This window comes from Diabrotica undecimpunctata, chromosome 1, assembly GCF_040954645.1.
Source record: "Diabrotica undecimpunctata isolate CICGRU chromosome 1, icDiaUnde3, whole genome shotgun sequence".
NCBI lineage: Eukaryota > Metazoa > Arthropoda > Insecta > Coleoptera > Chrysomelidae > Diabrotica > Diabrotica undecimpunctata.
Genome location: NC_092803.1, coordinates 54,599,523 through 54,620,702, shown reverse-complemented (window position 1 = coordinate 54,620,702; position 21,180 = coordinate 54,599,523). Strand labels below are relative to the sequence as shown.

Below are 21,180 nucleotides of genomic sequence, written 5' to 3'. Positions count from 1 at the left end.
ATGTAATAATCATGTAATGTTTTTGAAGTTAAATTGATCATTGGTAATACGGCCCAAAGTATTCAGCAATATTAAAAAATTAAATAAAATTTACCACGGCTCGGACTTGCTTCTGGCTCAAGTTTATCGTTTTTTAACATGTCCAGTATACGCTGTGCTCTCATGGTTAAACTTTTAGCTAAATTTCTTCAACTAAACCAAACCTTAAAATATGTTTTTTTAGATTATCCTAATAAGATCTCTTAATTGTTACAAACAAAACAGCTATCAATTAAAAAAAACATGCACTAACTTCGTCATAAAGTGCCCTAGGTCAATATTTTTTCTTCTAAATTTCTAAAGAAATACAGCCTTTCTAAATAGGAAATAATATTTTTTTTGTAGCCATTGGTTAAAAAGTTATTCCAATTGTTTATATGCAATAAATCGATATGTTTTTGCAAAAATATTTTGAAATATTTAAAATAATTTTTCCTTAGTTTTTTACAATAATAATTATCAAGTACTTAAATCTCTTTTTTATATAAGCTATCCATATAATTACTATAACTACATAATTTTCTGACTTATATTATTGCAAAAAAATTAAATTTTGAATAAACAAATTAAATAACTTTTTGACCGATTGCTTTGAAATTTTGGTTATATTTTAAGCACTACATGGTCATGTAGTCCTTAAAATGTGATGGTTATAGGTTTATTTTTAAAAAAGGTAATAACATTTATATAAAACCAACATTTTTGATTCATTTTGCAATTTTAAAAGCAATAAATAAGGATAGAATCATTTAAAAAACTCTATTTTAAAGAATTTTATATGACTAATAAATTTCTTACTTTCTTCAAATGTTGTTGTCTTTAATTGTTTCAAATGCTTCACTTTTTGCCGATAGGTGAAAAAAGCGAAAAATTACCGTTTTTTGACTTTAATTTGTTAATAACTAATTAAGTCAAAAAAATCGACTGAAGGAAGCATACAGGTTTTTGTTATCAATACTACTAAAACAACTGTCATTTGCCTGGCCGAACGAGTGCCACGAAAAAAAAAGCTTATTTCCCTGGGCTATAAGTAAACAATAATTAATATGATTTTTGTCGGGAGATATTTCCAGATAATAACAAACATATAGTAAAAGAGTAGATATGCAGAAAATTTTTATTGAAATATTTTCATTTATTTTAAAATTTATTGTTAACTATACTTAGTTTATTATAATTTTTGTAACAAATAGTCTCAATATTTTATTAAAGAGATTTTCTGCCACAACTATAATACTAATTAGTTTACAATAATTATTTTCGATAGGCACTAAATGTCAATGTTTTTGTTAATCCATGATACAAAATCTGATACTTTGGTATAAATTCCAGGTGAAAAGGGTGCTCCACAAATTCCTCCGGAGGATACGACGCCAATTAATGTACCATTTAACTCCAGTGGTCCTCCCGAATCGCCCTGTAATAGTAAATATTTCATACTAGTTCAGTAGTACATACTTATAGTAATTGTTAAGGAAAAATAAAATAAACATGTTTAAATACACAATTTGTTGTACTTTCAAAATATTTCACCAAAAACGGCAAATTGAACCTAAAGAAAAATTATTTGCTATCTCTAATCAGAACAAAGCACAATTTCAGCTAAAAATAGGTTAACATATGTAGACTTGTTTAATTCTACATGTAAATATGAATCTCAGGTTCTAGAAGTAGCTAATATTTAAAAAAAAATTCTACATGACAAACAGAATACATATAAAATCCATTTAAAACTGCAACTGAACTTCCCTCTCTCAAGCGTAATATGCAAAATAGTTCCCTAGCTTATTTTTATCAATTTATGGAATCACAAGAAACCATAACATAAGTAGATAAGTTTTTTCAAAACAATAATTTAAGAATAAATATTTGTAAATCAGGATATTATGACGACGGCACCAAATAGAAACAAGCTAATAATTACTTAAGTAAATGTCAGCATCTATTAACAATTCTTCTACATACATATTCTACAAACTACATTTTATTTCTTATTAACTAACAAATAAATTCGCCTCTGGTAAGTGCTGGGTGGATTGAGTAGCTCAGTAAATGCCGGTGCTGGTTCCAAGCCTGGATAAATGAGGAGGGTTGAGGCGATGGGCTAGCAACTCATCCCTTGTCAAAAGAACTAGATGCTAAAAATTTCGACCAGAAGCCTCGAAATACAAAGGATGGATCATAACAAAGACGACTAATGCAACGGAAAAGGAAAATGATATTAGCTACATGGAATGTACAAGGACTTGTTACCAAACAAGCAATAGTATTCAACGAATTAGCGGAAAGAAAAATAAAGAAAAAGACCAAAAAAAAAAACGTCAATAAACGTATTTTAAACTTTAATTGTGGCTTATTCCCATTTAAATATAAATTAAAAAAAAAGAGAAAAGGAAATGAAGAGATAGGAGAATATATAAGTATCTACAGTGGAGTGAGTATAATGAAGATAACAGAGCTAAGAGAGTAGTCTCTATTGCCATTCAAAAAAATCTGAAAAACAATATTAAATCGTGGACTGAAGTAAATGAACAACTGCTAATACTGGAAATAAAAAAGAATGGGCACAACATCGTAATTGTCTGAGTTTATGCCCCAAATGAAAATGCAAATCCAGAAAGTAAAGACGATTTCTACAACAAGATGAATGAAATACTCTCTGAAGTTAAAGAAAACTGTGAAATCTTTATATTAGGGGAACAAATAACCAATGACAACGGAATGCGTCTTAGAGATTTTTGTGAAACAATGTCCCTCCAAATTTGGAATGGATTTTTTCAACATAGAGACATCCACAAATTTACATGGATACAACCTACCAGGAATCTGCGCTCGATAACCGACCAAGTAATCCAAGGTCAAACTTCCCAGCTGAAAGCAACTGACGTAAGGGTATACCGTGAAACAGAATGTGGATTCGACCATCGTTTACTTATGGCCAACGTGGAAGTTAGTATAGAAAAGGAACAAAAAGTAACATCTCTTAAATATAACCTAGAAAGCTTAAAAGAAGAATCAGCGAAATTTTTTACAAATTACGGCTGGCCACAAAATTACAAAATGTAGATCGAGAAAATATATATCAGCGGAAGAATTATACCAGTAACTTAAAAAATGCATTCATGAGGCTGCAAGTAAAAAATCAAGAATGGTGGCCAGAGAATATGCAAACATTAGTAAACAAGAAGAAAATTGCTTATCAGAAATGGATGTCAACGAGAAAGGAGGAATATTACAAAATATATAAAAAATTAAATCTAGATGTAAAAAAGGAAGTAGTGAAAAGTAAAAATGAGATGTGGGAACGAAGATGTACAGAGGTGGATAGGTATATAGGTGAAACAAGAGTTGGGCAAGCTTGGAAGGTGATAAAGTCTCTCCAAAGGAAAGGAGAGGAAAAATTCAACTTACAGTTAGTAGATCTAAAACAGTGGAAACACCATTATGAGGTCTTACTGACATTAAAAGAATTCGTGTTCCCTCCAATGAAAACATTGGCAGGACCCTGGTTTACCTGGCCTTTCGGCATACGACCGTAAGCGGAACTACTGGCCCTTAGAGTCCGACACCATTATGAGGGTGGCGCATTGCACGAAACATCGCGGATCTCCACCCTCTCCGTAGTACCTGCGTTGGCGATTACGCACACCCATCCGTTAGTCCCCCCACCCGGGGGCGGAAAGGTGAACGCAGTTAGAGAAATTCTTCCTTGCACGGAGGCAAGTCGTCGCCGAGGATCTCTATTCTACCACTCTTGTATCTCCCAAGGTGGATACATGCCGGTCTCAGCACCCCTAATGGGGAAGGATTGCGTCAAAGTCGCAGCGTGTTCAACCGCACCTGGCTCTTGTGGAAATAAGAGTAGAGTGGTACCACGAGAGTCTCGTCTCAGATACTAGAAATGTAGACCGGTGACCGTAACACCAAAGCACCCTGCGTGCGTTTCTACAAACCCGACACCTCAAGCGATGGCTCTCCACCTCTCATTTTCTTCCGATTAGTCGCCTTTTACGACAGGCAGGGTAAATTGACTCGGCCGTATTCTTATCTCCGCGAGCCGAATGGAGGGTCTTACTGACAGAGGATAGATGTAAATTCCAAGAGATCGAAATGAAAGAAATGTCCGAACATACACAAATAATTGAGATAACAACCGGAGAGTTAAGCGATGCCCTCAAAAGATCGAAAAACAGTAAAGCAGTAGGATCTGAAGACATCCAAATTGAGTTAGTAAAGTATGGACCAAAAATATTATACGAGATGTTGGTTAAACTATTTCACAAATGCTTAAAAGGACAAAATATCCCTGATGATTGGAATGTTGGATACATCAGCTCAATATACAAAAAAGGGGATAAACGCAAATACTCTAATTATAGGGAAATAACTGCTATCAGCTCAGTGGGAACGTTGTAAGGAATAATAAAAGCAAGAATAGAATCAGAATACGAAGTAATAGAAGCATAAAATGGATTTTGTGCAGAAAGATCGTGCACGGATGGTCTATTAGTTCTGCAGCAGGTAATCGAAAGACGGAAGGCAAGGAATCTATCTACTCATCTATTGTTTGTAGATTTAGAGAAGGAATACGATACGGACCTTTAAAAACACTTTTTTAAACATTGACGAAAGTTAAGTAGGTCTCAGTAGAGAGTATGTGGATGATATCGCAAATATATACAAAAAAGCAAGAAGTGTAGGTAAAGAAGGAAACTTTATATCTCTGAATCATTTAAAATAACAAAGGGGGTATAACAAGGATATTCTACATCTCCGACCTTATTTAAAATATATATTTAATCATCGCTAGAGCAGTGAAGGAAGCAAGTATCCAGGATGGGAATATACATAGGAGGTGGTAAATGTCTAACAACTTTATTTTTCGCAGATGATCAGATAGTCATAGCAAATGACGAGGAAGACATGGACAACATGTTTAGAAAACTACAGAAAGAATATGAAAAATGGGGCCTCAATATGAATATGTCAAAGACAAAGTATCCTAAAATAGGAGGTGATGAAAAAGATCCACAGTTAGAAATTAGAAACACAAAAACATGCAATGGATATAAATATCTCGGATCTATAATATCTAAAAAAGCCACTACCAAAAGAGACATCGAAAACAAAACACAGCAAGGAAAAAAAGCGTTTCCAAAAAAAGGAACTCCAAAATTCTCACTGATACAGTTTTGAAAATATCTAAAATTGTTTGCTATAGCGGCACAACTCAAAAGTATCGGTATTGTATAGAAACTCGATATCGACAGGTTTCAACTTCCACAGCACAACTTAAAACGGCCAGTACTGCAAAAAACAATTTATCTCAACCGATAACATGTCATAGCGGGAACTAGTGATGTCTAGCGGAAATTTTTGCTAATATTATCGTACCAGCTTTGCAGGTCATAAATAAGGCTCTTTTAGGCCCTCTGGTGATGTTAACTCAATTTTGTCAATTTTTGAGTTAAGCCACTATTGCGTTCAACCGACGATATTAGCTACTAGAGTAACTGCTGCGCAAACATCAAGGCCTTAATCACCTTTAGTCCGAGTGGTTTCAGTTTCTTTTGGACAGAGATCAGATACAGATTCACCATCAACTTCCGCAGTTTTATCTCTTTCAGAGGTAGTCAAAGGTTTCAGAGGAGTAAACAAAAATGGAAGCTGCTTTACAAAATAACAATAGTGATTATGACTCAGGTGATTAATTGGATAATACAATTTATAAACTTGATGAGATTCCAGCTTTACGACCCGATTTATTAGATACCAATAATGAAGCCAACGATTTGGAGCAAGATTATGTAGTACCGAACTATTTCACGACTTAGAGTTTGGAACCCATTAAGATATAATCAGTTCAAATATACAGATGAATTAGGAAAAATAGTTTATGTAATATAAGTTGAATTTAATAACTACTTCTAATATCCAAGATGTAACTTTAAATGACAGAAATATAAAAATACGATTGAAATTGAAGTATGGCAGTAGAATTATTATTACAGAGAAGCCTGGACAATTAAAATTTATTTGTTTAATTGACACATACCAAGATATTTTAAGTTAAGTCTGGCCTGATAAAAAATACTTAAATGAAAAAGACAGGTGGCTAAAAACTTTGAAAGCTGCGGTAGCAATTGCTTTTTTGAAAAAACTTGATGTGACATGAAATACAAAAATTCTTCTCTACCTGGTTGGAATGGTTACATTTTTCCAAGTCAAAAATAACATTTTTGCCATTTGTTCAACCAGCAAGTAATTACAATACAATATACTTTGTGCTTTAAAGAATGCTAAACGTTATAACCACAAAGTATGTATAATTACTTTTGATCAATCTCTGTATGCGAAAGCTCGCGAGACTGTATCTGCTGCCCCTGAACAATCTGAAGAATATAAGACTAGAAGGATTTCACTTGCTTACGTCATTTTTTGAAGCAATCGGTTATATTACGCAAGGAAGTGGTTTAAGATGATAGGCGCAAAAGCTTGGTCCAATGTTAATTAAATGCATTAATTTTTTTCGAATCCTGAGAAAAGTATTTTTTAAAAATTTAAACACTGAATATTACATTATTACCGAGGAGGGTCAAAAGTCCCTAAAAACTTTTATATTGTTTATTTTAATAAGTTAGAGGGATGAAAAGAGAAGAGAAAATGTAGTGTGATTTTTAATTTCAAATATTTTATTCAAAAGAAAATTTTTGTTTATTCTGAGGGTCTTTCGACCCGCGGTAATTAGGTAACCTTTCATTCTGCGTTTAAATGTTTTAAAAGTAGTTATTAGTTTTCTTAGGATTCGAAAAAAAATGAATGCATTTAAATATTATTGGAGCAAGATTTTGCGCCTACCCCCTTTACTGGCTGAAGTTTATGCACCTAAATCTTTAGAGAAAATACTTAATGGTAATGCTTACGCGAGAGCCGTTCCAGCTCATGCAATACTTCGACTCACTTTAGCACTAAGAATATTAAAAGAGCTCGCTATTGATGAAGTAATGGATGCGAATCTTGATATTACCGTTGAAAATATCCTAAATAACATTCTTTCATACTATAACATTAAAGAAGATAATAAAATATGTGAAAAATTACTTGATCAGTTTAATACTAAATTAATTCAATATTAGAAACGAGGGTCAACCGCACAATTATGGGTAAAAAACGCGCCGAGTACACTACCTCACAGGTGGCGTGAAAATAGTGCATTATCATGTATAATGTGATTCTTAGAATCGCCATATCTCAGGAATGGTTGCTCTTAAGAAAAAAAGTGTGGAAATCATTTTTGTAGAGAATTACATGATCTACAAATTTGTTTAGAGATTTTTTTGATAAAATTTACTGGTTTCGAGCTAAATCTGAAAACCCTCAAATTTTGTCCTCGTAGCACACATAAAATCGATGGAGATTTTAAAACTTTATTTGTAGTAGTAAACCCCAGCTCTTCACTAATATTTGGTTTCGGGGAATTTTTGTTATTTTAAATGTCTATATTCAGCGGAGTATTAAATTTATACAGGTTTTAATAAATTAATTTATTACGTGACATGAATCTACTCCTCCATTTATATCTCCTGCACAGATCACTCTTTCTGTTAGTTTGTCCTTGTAAAGCATATTACATATTTTCCAGTCAATTATGTTGATCTTGACTTCCATCAACACATCCGATCCTCTAGAAGCCTAGAAAATAAGAAATAAAAAATAAAATTAAATGATTTAAAAGTTTTTATTAAAACTATCTCTAATAATATATATATATATATATATATATATATATATATATATATATATATATATATATATACATATATATTATATATATACATATACATATATATATATATATATATATATATATATATATATATATATATATATATATATATATATATATATTTATATATATTTATGTATTAATATATTTACCCCTGCAACTGTATATCCCCATCCCGCAGTAATAACTGATGTTCCAGTTGGTACGTAAATGTCGGGTTTTGGTAGACGTATGGGTTGAACCTTGGACGAAAATACAACTTTTTGTGTCAACTAAAATTAATAAATTTGTTAAATAATTTTTATAACAAAATGCAAATATTGTGACAAATATACCTAATGAAGCAAATACAAACAAGAAAAATAAATATTGTTCTGAACCTATTTCCTTATGGCATCTTAATACAATTACTGTTTTTATTTCGCATAAGCCACAATCTAGGTTTAAAATAAGTTTATTTTTGACGTTTGGATTTCTACTTCGATAGTCGTTCTTAAAATTAAACTTATAATTACATTAATAATACAAACAAATTTTGTGTTTTGCTGTGAAAAATTCTTTTAATAATTTATTTAATCATTTAACCTCATTTCTATTAACAGTTCATATATTGACAGTTCATACACAAATGTTGTATTTTGCTGTGAAAAATTCTCTTAATAATTTATTTTATCATTTAACCTTATTTATACTGACAGTTAATACATATATTATAAATTTTAAAATTCAAGACTTTATAATAATATTTCCAATATTGCTGAATTGCGTTACTGATACGACTTTATTGTAGGATAGTCAATTCGAATACATGAAATCAACTTTAACTTTAGAATATCCGTCAGAAAAAATCATAGCAGGTAAATCGTCTTTAAAAGACAACCACACGCAATGATGACATAACAATGACAGTAAATATATTCCATTCGCTTAGCTCGGGCATATTTTGACAGATTCATTGTCGGAAACCTACAACACAACAATTCCTACTTCTCAGGATTAATAGCTTAAGTATCCTACTATTATATCCCACTAAGAAGAAGAATATATTTAAAAAACATATTTTAGTTGTTATAATTTAACATTACTATTTATTATATGGTACATATAAATAAATATTGATGGTCGGTATTTCGCAAAGTTCTATTTTGTTACTATTTAGTTTGTTTACTATTAATATTAGCTATGAGTACGTGTGCTTGGTTGTATAGTAATTTCCAGCCACTTTTAGTCTGTCAAAAAGTAACTAACTTCGCAAAACAATAATTACTAAATTCACTAGACAGTTCGGACTGGGAATACCGAACCGAGTATAGCAGTAAAATTCTCCTGTTAGTGATTCGATAGTAAATCCTGAGGAAAAACTCAGAACAAGCCTCATAATTCTATCCCGACATAGTAAGTATTTGGTCTTAAATTAAGTTCACTCTTAATAAATAAAAACATTAAAAAATACCCCTTTTACTTAGCCAATATTATATCGAGGTTACATCATTTATGTTTTTTTAGATAACATACACATAAATATAGAATTTGGTGTTTATTGAAAGTAAACTAAATGTAAGACCAAATACTTACCATGTCGAGATAGTATTATGAGTTTTTTTTCCCTGGTGTTTTCCTTATGATTGACGGATATTCTCAAGTTAAACTTGATTTATCCAATAAAAAACATATAAACCTAATAAAAATGGTAATTGAAAAAAATAAACATAGCGAAGGTGTAGCTAAATTCATTAATTTCTGTTTCTAGCAAATATAGCGATATCTCATTGCTGAATGTTGGGTATAAAATTTTTGAGAAGATATTAAAACGAAAACCGAATCCTACTACTCTGAGGAAAAAAATAAATTATTACACGGAAGAGTGAATATTAACTACGTAGATGAAACAAAAGATTTAAAGTAAGTCGCTAAGATATATTGTCGAAGCTGACGTAGTGAAAATCAAAACATTCTGACCAAGATAAGCAGGTAACGTAAAAATAATGCAACCAGAGTTGTTAATCGGTTCATACACACCACTTCTGAACCCCAAGAGCAGCAGAAATTGGGAAAGATTTTTTTTAACTAGATCTGTAGTATCTAAGAAGATTTGTTGAAGCTATCAAGATCTATCTGTATAAAAGCAGATAGTTGGTTAGGTCCCGGACCACTCACATAAAAAATATGCAAACCCGCTGTTCTTGGAGAATTAGTTTCTCGCTTAGAATCTTGGAAGATTCTAAACTTCTTGGTCTTCTTCTTCATTTTTGTATGTATGCTTTACAGCCTGTTTCTTATTCAATATTAGCCTCCTTAATTGTATAAATTGTCGCACCATCTTTTTCTTGGTTTGCCAATACTTCTTCATCCATTTTGTGACTTACCTCGTGCTATTCGTACTATACTATCCTCTGCTATTCTTCTAATGTGTTCCTTCCACTCTTGTTTCCGTTTTTTCACCCATCCATTTATGTCTTCTATATTGCATGCTCTTCTTATGTTTTCGCTTCACTCCCTATCCAACAGACTGTTCCCTGATATTCGTCGTAGTGTTTTCATCTCTGTTGTTTCTAGTAGTCGTCTGGTTTTAGATTTGTCAGCTCTTGTCTCCGCCATGTGTGTTAATATAAGTCTAATTGCTGCTTTATAGATTCTTGTTTTTGTGTCTTGTCTTAGGTGTTTGTTCTTCCAGGCTGTGTCATTAAGAGATCCCGTCGCTTTACTTGATTTTAAGCTTTGTTGTCGTACTTCTTCTTCAACATCTCCGTAACTAGTTATACCTATTCCAAGATATCTAAACCCTGCTTCCTGCTTTATTATCTTCCCATCAATTTTGATTTTACATCGTAGTGGATATTTAGATGTTGTCATAAATTTGTTTTTTTTTTCTGCTGATAGTATTGTATTGTATTTCTTGGCTGTTGTATTAATGATGTGTGTTAATCTTTGGAGTTCGTCTTCTTCTCGGCGATTAATGTGGCGTTGTCTGCATAACCTAATATTTGGATTTCTTTGTTCCTCACTCTGTAGTCATGACCTTTACGTACTGCTTATATTATTTTGTCCATTATTATATTAAAGAGAAGTGGGCTTACGAGTCCCTTGCCTGACTCCGATTTGTACTGGTATACACTCTGTTAGTTTTCCATTTACCTTTGCCTGTAGTCGATTATGGAAGTAAATATTTTCGATGGTTTGTATAATATTGATTGGTATGTTTTTTTAATACAGTAGATGTAAGACGTCTTCCACTTGGTTGCGATCGAAAGCCTTTGTCAGGTCTATAAACATAGATATGCTGGTTTATTGTACTCGATGATCTTTTTTGCGATTTGTCTTAGTGCAAATACGGCGTCTACGCAGGATCTTTCGGATCTGAATACTTGTCGTTCATCTGATAGAGTTGTTAGTTTATTGATTTTGTTCGTTAGGACTTTTGTGATAAGCTTAAGTGCAGTGTTTAGGAGATTTATACCTCTATAATTGTTGGGGTCTTTATCTTCTTTCTTGAACATCATTATGCTGTTTTGTTATGTGCAATATTAGTTTTTGTATAAGTTTTGTCATCTCTAGGGTTACACTTTCTCCTTCGTGTTTAAGTAGCTCGTTGGTTATTCCGTCAGGTCCTGGTGACTTTCTATTTTTGAGTGAATTTATGGCTATTTCTACTTCCTGAAAACTGATTTTTATTTCTAGTCCTAATTCAGATATGTTATTGAGTTGATTATTATTTTACTTTGCTTTAAACAGTTCCGTAAGTTATCTTTCCCATTCGTTTGCTGGTATGTTATTGTATTCCTTCAATTCTGCCATTTCTTTCCCTTGGTTTCTTATGAATCTCCATATTTGTTTTTGTGTACTGTAGAAGTCGCTTTCCATCCTTTTTGTAAACTGCTTCCAGTGTTCATTTTTTTTTGTTCTTCTCACCAACTGCTTTGTTTCATTTCCTATTCTTTTATAAGTGTCTCGGGATTCTGGGGTATTTGATGTTTCTAAACTTTGGTGTACAGTTGTTGTTGCTTTTGTTCAGTATAACTTTGCGTTTTCCTAGAGCTTCTGTTGCTGCTTCTTCAATGTTGTTTTTAATTTTCTCCCAGCTCGCGTTTATATCGTTGATGTCGTCTATTTGTTTCAGCTCTATTTGCTGAGCTATCCTCCTTGGGTATATTTCTCGTAGAGAAATAGAGTCGTTCTACAGTGACTCTACATTGAATTTTTCCTCGGAGATTTCCTGAGAAAAATGTTTTGGTGGTATTTTCATTCTTAGCTTTGCTAGTACCAGTTTGTGTTCACTCCCTGCGTCTGCTGAGTCTATAAAATCAATCATAGATTTATGTCCCCTGGAGTTTTCAAATGTATATTTATACTGGAGCTTATGGTCGAAAAATGTATTATTGATTCTCAGTGCGTTAAAAGCATAGAGATTAGCCATGAGTTTTCCATTTGCGTTGACATGGTTTTCAATAAATCTTTGTTTTACTCCTGAAACTATTTGATTTCCGATTTGTGCATTAAAGTCACCCATGCGAATTAAGGGCTTTTCATGAGGTATTTCATCCAGGATGGTTTGTAATTGTTTTTTTAACATTTAATTTTTGATAGTCCATTGTGATGTTCATATGTATTATTCTTTCGGAGATATAACGGCAGTTATTCATGTTGTCTTTAAAATTTTTATGGACAAGTATACCTACTTCTGCTCGTGCTCGTTCTTCCTTCTTTACTCCACTGTATGCTAGAAAATATTGGTTATAGTCTCATTGGCCTTTACCTTTCGTCTTGGTTTATTGGATTGCACAAATGTCTATGTTTTTATTTATTAGTTCTTCTACTATCTCTTGCTCTTTGTTATTGAAATAAGTAATGTTCCATGTTGCTAATCTGATTGTGGGCTTATTTTTTCTTCTCGTTTACCTTTTCTTTGCGTGGTTCGTCATCTTAGGTTTTTATCAGGTTTCTAGGTATTTTATCGGTTAATTGAGCCTTGTTTTCTTTTACTATGGATAGGATGCTAACCTGGCCCATCAAGCCTCCTCTTTTATCCGGACTTGGGACTTACTGTGGGCATGAACGCGGCTTCTAAGCTACTCAATCCACCAATCATCGCGCTCATAACCCCCAGGAAGATTCTAAACTTCTTGGTAAATATGATTAAAAGAAAAAGTGTACGACTTACTTGCATTCAAACAATTTATATAAGCAGATTATATAATACAAAGCTCAAAAGATCTAGGTGAATGATACAAATTGTGGTATGTAGGGAAACGTAATGAGAAGTGGAGTTGGAGAATGTTTGCTGATTGAGAAAAATTAAATAAGATATGAAACAATACAAAAAAAGGAAAAGTATGAATTTTGCAGGGGCCTTGGATCGTTAGATGTAGTGACAAAGTTAATTACAAATATACAAATTCGCTGTCTAAAAATAGGTACCTACATAGTTTGTTTCTTTCTGGATATAAAAGAAGCTTATGATATAGTAGATCTTAATATGCTTTAATATAGAATGTGTTCACTTGGTTTCAATAATAAAATCTGTAATAATATAATAAATACGAATAGAAATGCAAGGACAGCGTTCTTAAAATTCAAGCAATTGTTCTGTGACACAAATCTGAATACTGCGCTGAGACTGTGGTTTGTTGAATCTTACCTCTGGTCCCAACTAATATACGGGGTAGAAATATGGACGTTAAAAGCGCAAATAGTTAAGAAGCTTGAAGCCTTTGAACTTAGGATATACCGCAAAATGTTGAGAGTTCCATGGACTGCCAGGGTCACCAGTGAGAAAGTGCTGAGAAGGATGGGTTGAGACAAAAAATTGTTGAGAACAATAAAAGTACGCAAAACTGCATACCTTGGACACATACTGAGGAATGATAAATATAGTCTTCTGCAGGTCATCATGCAGGGTAGAGTCGATGGCAAAAAGGGAATAGGTAGAAAGAGGAAGTCATGGCTGCGAAATATTCGAGACTGGACAAACATGACTGTAGACGAATTATTCTACATTGCAAAAGACAGAGAAACTTTCAGAAATGTGGTCGCCAACCTCCGTTAATGGAGACAACATAGGAAGAAGAAGATATTAAACATATATTATCACAGAATACTATAGTTAAAATATCCTTGAAATATTGTACATGAAGCAAGAGTTTTAAATCAAGGTCTGCCACAAAGTTCAGTACTAAGTTCAACATTAGTTTACTTATATTCTGCTAGTGTTCATAGATTGTTAAATGAATACTAAATGTTTACAATATGCTTATTACATCATTTCTATTGTAGATAATAATTAACCGTTTCACTTTTACACAAAAAAACAATTATAAAGCTCTCTCTGTTTTTTTTTAAAGATCGTTCAAAATAGAACTGTTTTTCTTAACAGTAACATACTGTAGTGAGCTACAGTTAAGAGCTATTGCTAAACAATTGTTTTCTGCTGGAAATAATAAAGAGGGAGAAATGCAACTTGTCTCAAAAGTAAAACATTATTTTTTGTCGGGTAAAGTTTAAAAAATTTGATATTGTTTCCAAAGCAAAACTAATTTTCTTTGTCCAAAGCAAAACTAATTTTCTTTGTTCAAAGAGATAATTTTTGAAATTTTACTTTTATTATGATCTGTTGAATATTCCCTTTCGTTACCATTAGAACAGAAGATAACAATACCTTTTCTCCCATTGAAGTTTAACAGAAAGTGATATTTTTGATAGAAGATGACAAAAAATGTTTTAGGTTCAAGTCCTGCTCCAAGTGTTTCACCTTATCTAATGGATCTGATTAATTTAGATGACTCAGACACAGATGCCAACTACAGTCCACTCGAAGACCTGCTTGCTTATGAGTCATAAGGTGATTATTACGAAGTACATAAAAAAAGAAAGTCGATGGACAGTAAGGCCCTTACACAGATTTGGTACTAGTAAGTGCTAATTATTTTGGAGCATATATACAAACAAAACCAACTGTTTTATCATTAGAATATAAAGACACGGATAATTTTGTAAATGAAATTAATCAAGGTACTTATGAAAAAGAAAACTCTGTTGAGACATCCAGTACTTGTATTACAGCAATACGTGCACAAGTTTCTCTTACAAAAGCTGAAACTATAAGAAAGAGAGGATTAAAAGGTGAAAGCAGGAAAGTAAGAGAAGAAAAAAATGCTTTAAAAAATCAAGGCATGGAATACCAGACAAGCAAAGGAAAACCAGTAAAAGCTAGAAAGTTAAAAAAATTAGATTTGTGTAGGAACAAGTGTGCTGAAAAGGTTTCGGACGATATCTGTAAAAATGTCTTCGCAGATTATTGGGACATAAATGACTATAACAGGAGGTGTCGATTCATAGCGTCATTATCAAAATGAACCCTAAACAAGAAGAGAAAGGAAAGAAAATAGTGACAAATTTAGACAGACTAGTGTCAAGTCACATTGAAGTTGATGGTAACAGAGTTGTTGTTTGCAAGACCTGTTTCTTAAAAGTATTCGGAAAAAGTCGGAGATTGCTAGAAACTAAATTTTGGAAAAGAATAAAGTAAATCAATTTTTAATTGAAATTCCGGCTTATAAAAGCCACTACTTAAGACGAGATTGTGGAAAAAAATTTGTTTCTACACATTTGACGATAGTGGCACTATATGATGAATACAAGCGTACCCTATCTGAAACCAGTTCCAAACCAGTAACCTATACTAAGTTTTCTAAGGAGTTCCACAACTTAAATTTAACAATTAAAAAGCCTAAAGTAGATACTTGTTCAAAATATAATAAGTTAGATGTGCAACTGAAAATATGTTCTGAGAATGAAAATCGGGAGTTTAAAAAAAAATGACCACCTTGATAACGCTGAGCATGCGTACGAGTCTAAAAAGTTAGAAAAAGAAAATTCTAAAGTTAATGATTCAACCGAAAGAGTGACATTTGACATGCAGCAATGCCTTCCCACTCCACTCGTGCATACTTCTGTGGCCTTCTATAAACGACAACTTTGGACTTTCGATCTAACAGTTTACGACTGCAGTAACGGCACAACTTGCTGTTACCTTTGGCATGAAGGTGTAGATGGCAGAGGTGCTAATGAAGTTGGCTCATATGTAGATAAATTTATTTGTGAAGCTATAAAGCCTGTTGTAAAAAGTTTGACCATTTACTCAGATACATGCGGTGATCAAAACAAGAATACTTAAGTAGCTGTGTGTATGGTAGCCCTGCAAAATTCCCCTAACTTAGAAGAGATTAACCATAAATTTTTGGTACCGGGCCACACGCATATGGACTGCGATATATCACAGGCTCTTATTGAGAAAAAGAAAACAGCTTTTGCTGGAAACATTCAACATCCTCATGATTGGGTGCAACTTATACAAAGCACTGGTAAGAAACGCCCTTTTGTTGTAGAGGAGATGAATCAAGATAGCTTCTTTGACTTTGCTAAGCTGCTAAAAACCGACCTTCAGCAGCGAAAAGACGATGTTGTTGGAAACAATTTTAGCTGGAGAGATGTATAGTGGCTGAAGTTTGTTAAAAACAAGCCTGCAATAATATACTGTAAGAATTCTTTAGATCTTTATTAACCGTTTCAATGCATTAGTTTTAAAAGAAGAGGCAAAGAAACCATTAACAATATGAACCCTAATTTACGTTACCCAGGAAAAAATCCGATACCTAAGAAGAAAAAAATGACCTCCTCAACCTGCTTTTATATATTTCACCAGTATTTCACCAATTCTATAAAGACTTAACAACCTCAAATGAAACAGAGGATACCTACCCTTATGAAGGAAATGAAGAAATAGTGCAACCAATTGTCAAAAGAAAGAAAGTAAATGTGAAAACAACGAAAAAAATGACAGCTGATCAAGAAAATAAAGCAAAGAAACGAACTGGTAGGAAAAAGAAAAAAAATGTAAATACTAAATAAAACTTTAAAAAAATATTGATTCGTTTTTCATATCAGTTTTTCTTTATTTTTGTTATTAAACAGAACGTTTGGTTTAGTATCACTTAAATGAATAAACAGAAGTTTTTTTTCTTGCTAAATGTTTTTGTATTAATATTTATTAAAACTTACTTTGGTCTCAAGAATCCCATTATTATTATTAAATATTATTTTTTATGCTTTTTATAATAGTTTGTGTTATGCGATAAGCGTGTTAACTTCATGTTATTTGTGCAAATTGTGTGAAAGTCCATGTAAGAAAAAGTTTAATATTTTTTTATGATACTTCTATGGTTTGTTTATATTATTTATTGATTATGTTATTGAGATAAATAAATATTTAGTTGATCAAAAATATTTAAAATAATTTATAAAATCTCCAAAAGTATAACTCGAACAGATTATTGCAAACTTGAAACGCATTTATCTTAAAACAGTGTTTTAGGACTTAACTCTCTGCGCACAAAGCTCAAATATTTTGACAGTTTATTTAACGAAGAATTTAAAAGAAAACAAGTTAAACCAATAAAGACAGCATGGGTGCAGCATTAGTTAAACACCATGAAAATATAGTAGTAATTGATAGAATTATACGTTATGAAACTGAAATATCCAAAAAGTTATTTTAATTTGTGCAGGACAGATCAACAAATGATAAGATTTTCGATGCAAAGCAACTGACGGAAAAGTATAGGAATAAAGAAATATTGTATTCATTGATCTTGGGGAGATAATATAATAGAATTACTCGGCAGATTCTGTTTTGGGCTCTAAATAAAAAAGGCGTGTCCGGTGGGTATGCAAATACTAGGAGAGATATGTAATAGGACGTAATAACTAGTTTTGTTTAGTTTAATGTTTATTTTAATGTGTGTTAATGTATGTTAATAATGTAGTGATAGAGGAAAATGCTGTTAGGAATTTTTGATTAAAAACTGGAATAGTCGAGATTTATATGTTTATAATCTTACATTCATTGTTATTTCCTTTTTTGTAGATTGATCTACCTATCACCCATCCCTAAGGTCTTCTGAGTATATCAGAAATTTATTGGAGTTCTAAGACAGAAGTTCTAGCAGGTTTATCAAGGCTTATTAAGGATATCTCAGCGGATATTTTTAATAATCGTAATGTTAGGATATCCGATATCCTAATATCCCTTGTATATTACATATATCTGCAACAATATTAAACATGAACATTTACACTACAAGTACAGAAAACAACATTCATGTTTTAGCCATAACAGTGGACAATATAATTCTTAGAAATATAAGGCTCTAAAAATGACAAGATAAATTAAAACTGGCCAAGTAAATAACTTTCCGTTTATAAACACCCAACAATATCAGAGACTTTGACAGCAATCACTCGATATATCGTTAGATTCGACCGCCTGGCGAAGAGATTAAAATCTGGATCTTTGATTTGTTACCATTGATAACGAAAGAAAACCACTGCCTACACGCAGAAAGAAATATACTTAGAAAAACATATTGTGCCTACCTAAATGCTACCACTATTTTAAAAAATGGTATAGCATTATCTGCTTATACAACCACTACCTAACCTATATCATGTTAAAGAACCTATAATTACTACAAATAAAAAGCATACTCACAGGGAGTTTAAAAGAGAATATATTTCAGGATGTAACAAACAAGCTTTATGACTATTTTATTAGCAGTGACAAAAAAGAAAACAATAACAATCTCCGTAACTTATGTAACGCAACAAGACACCGTTGGACTTAAGCTATATTAGCGTTTAGAATAATTAAGTGTTGTGGATGTAAAGTAATTTTTTTAAATTTTAAACATAGAAATAGGTTTTTTATATTGAACAAAGATGACAGACTGTGATAAATTTTATTAACATTACATAGCATCATTGATGATACAACCGCATTAAGTTTCTCCCTGATGAAGGACATAACCAATGTCCGAAAGCTTGGAATAAAAATTTACAAGAGTACACGTTTCATTTTTTATTGCTGCAAACCCAATATTTAATGTTTACTTCCTTACGTTGTCAGCAAATACTTCTGGTTCATTGTATATATATATATATATATATATATATATATATATATATATATATATATATATATATATATATATATATATATATATATATATATATATATATATATATATTAATTGTATTGCGTATATCCATATGCTACATAAATATATGTATACAGAAATAAAATCAAATAATGTACAACACACATTGAACTTTTGTATAAATAATTTAAAGAAATAATAATATTGTTTAGAAATAACTAAAATAAATTGTGAAATCCATAAGGAAAAGTTAATTTCCTGTAAAGGCTGTGTATACCATATATCACAAAAAATATTATTTCAAACAATTTTATGCCATTTATGAAGAAAACACAATTTGGAATTGGAAACGTACCGACTCAAAACAAAAAGCAATAAGAAAATAGATCACGAAAAAAGAAAGTGGAAAACTACAAGTAGCCAATTTAAAAAAAAAGTATAAAATATAAATAATAAAAAGTGAACATTATGAAAGCTCAGACAAGCTATATTGTATTATTTTTAGGACTACCAACCTTCACAATCGCTATATCATATTCTAATTTAGTTCTTCGGGGGTCGAATTTCTCATGCAGCTTAGGTTTTTTAAACGATAGGAAATTTTTTTCTTGTCTCAAATCAGAAACCCCAACTACGGCGTACCTAAAACTATGTAATAAATTAAGACCTGAATTAAAATAAAACAATTGCTATTTAAATGGAAATGAGCCACAATTAAAGGTTAAAGTACGTTTATTGACGTTTCAATAATATCATTTTTATAATTTTCAAAATAATATAAAATAAGATCTGATGACTCAAACACAACTTCGGAGTCCATAAAAATACAGAATGCCATAAACTAAAAGCTATAATTGATGGATTCGACCGTTACTTGATGGAAATTTATTAGTTATTTATAGCAATCAGTTATTTTAACATCATAGGTGTTCTGAGATAATCTTTTTGTATGTTTTTAAATTAAATTAAAATAATATCTTGTTTAAATTTTTGACATGTTTTTTATCATTTACTGCATTATTATTCTTTTTGATTTAATTTGTATAGACTCTAGGAGCTCTCTCTTCTTTCTGTTATGTTTACTTTTTAGGATCTTGGTTTTTCACAATTTTTTTTAACTTCTAATGGAAACGATTCAACAGGAAATGATTTCTTCCCATATAGTTACTAAAGCAAGTAAGATTGAGCAATTTGTGTTTCTTCCAGTAATTATTTATTTGGTTAATTTTAATTGTTCTCATATGTAAAACCAAACCAAAAAATATACGCAATTCCCCTATAGTAATTGGTTTCCACTTTGTTATTCTATATTTCTCTTTTTCAACTCAACTTAAGAAAATTTCTTCAGCATACTTATTTGTTTTATCAACGATAAGTGATAAAAATGTGTCATCTGCCAAGAGATTAAAATAATCTATCGGATTATTGCCTACAGGTTGAACTAATAATCCAAAATTTCCCACAAAAATTATATTTTGTTTGATCAGAGGTGAATCCTCCCATATATAATTATATTGATTAGTAAATATCAGTACCTGTACCTCAGTAGCGATGTCAGATGTCATGGTTAGAATGCTGTGATTCACAATACGAATCCGTCAAATCTATTAAATCTTCATCATCGGCGTTTCGCTTCCATTCGACTCATAATCATCAAAGTTGTCATCATCAGATTTTTCCATTATTTGTCGTAATTCTTCATCCGTTAAAGGCTTGTTCAATTCGAATTGTGTTCTCCTTTTTTTGGCGCCAGACGGACCAGGGTTATTGTCAGAAGCCATAATCAAACACTTTTAATTACTTACAAAATAAAATCCTGACTTTCGAACCGATATGAAATTTGAGACACAATAAATCTTCTCGCAGTGTCGATGAAGTCTGATAGCTATAAAGCAAGTGCGGACTACTTATAGACATCGTTAAATACGTTCTCCGCAAACATGTACACCACGCACCTATCGTGTGGTCGGCACATGGCGTATATAGCCGACCACGCCACAGTGGCGTGACCGACAGTGAAGGAGTTAAGCAGTTCTAGCAGGCATAAATATCGCGTAATTTAAAAGCAAGAGAGAATGCAACAATATAATATATAAACCTCGATAAGAATGATCATTTATATTATTCTATTAGCTAAAAGGTGTATTAGGTAAAGGAGAAAAGCAATCGTAAATATAAATTTCTGTCTATTTGGTCGTCATCGGTGTGGAGTAAAATAACTCAAGAAGAAATCTACAGGAGTTAATTGACCAATTGTGGAAGTACTATCAGAAGCCCCTGCATTCCAGCCTGGTGACTCTTCAGCAAAGCTACGGAAAAAGCTACAGCTACCTGAGAAAAGGATCACTCAAGAGCAGTATTACCAAT

The 21,180-nt window shown here is 31.9% G+C and overlaps 1 protein-coding gene across 1 annotated transcript; it reads right to left on the bottom strand.

Annotated features, from left to right (window-relative positions):
- Positions 1-1,150: 1,150 nt before the first annotated feature.
- Positions 1,151-20,378, bottom strand: LOC140447679 (anionic trypsin-2-like). The gene is made up of 5 exons (XM_072540511.1): positions 20,167-20,378; positions 19,329-19,455; positions 7,978-8,097; positions 7,591-7,731; positions 1,151-1,456 (listed from the first exon to the last, which is right to left on the bottom strand). Exons 1-5 carry the CDS (start codon positions 20,376-20,378, stop codon positions 1,310-1,312), a joined length of 747 nt encoding a protein of 248 aa, XP_072396612.1. The 3' UTR covers positions 1,151-1,309.
- Between the last annotated feature and the right edge of the window lie 802 nt (positions 20,379-21,180).

What these genes read in the sequence shown, in the direction of transcription:
- LOC140447679 (XM_072540511.1), bottom strand. Translation starts at nt 20,378, where the DNA reads ATGACATCTGACATCGCTACTGAGGTACAGGTACTGATATTTACTAAT. An exon ending in GGGGATATACAGTTGCAGGG is followed by an intron (nt 7,732 to 7,977) that starts GTAAATATATTA and finishes CTTATTTTCTAG; the next exon opens with GCTTCTAGAGGATCGGATGT. An exon ending in GAGGAGTAGATTCATGTCAC is followed by an intron (nt 1,457 to 7,590) that starts GTAATAAATTAA and finishes TTACTATTACAG; the next exon opens with GGCGATTCGGGAGGACCACT.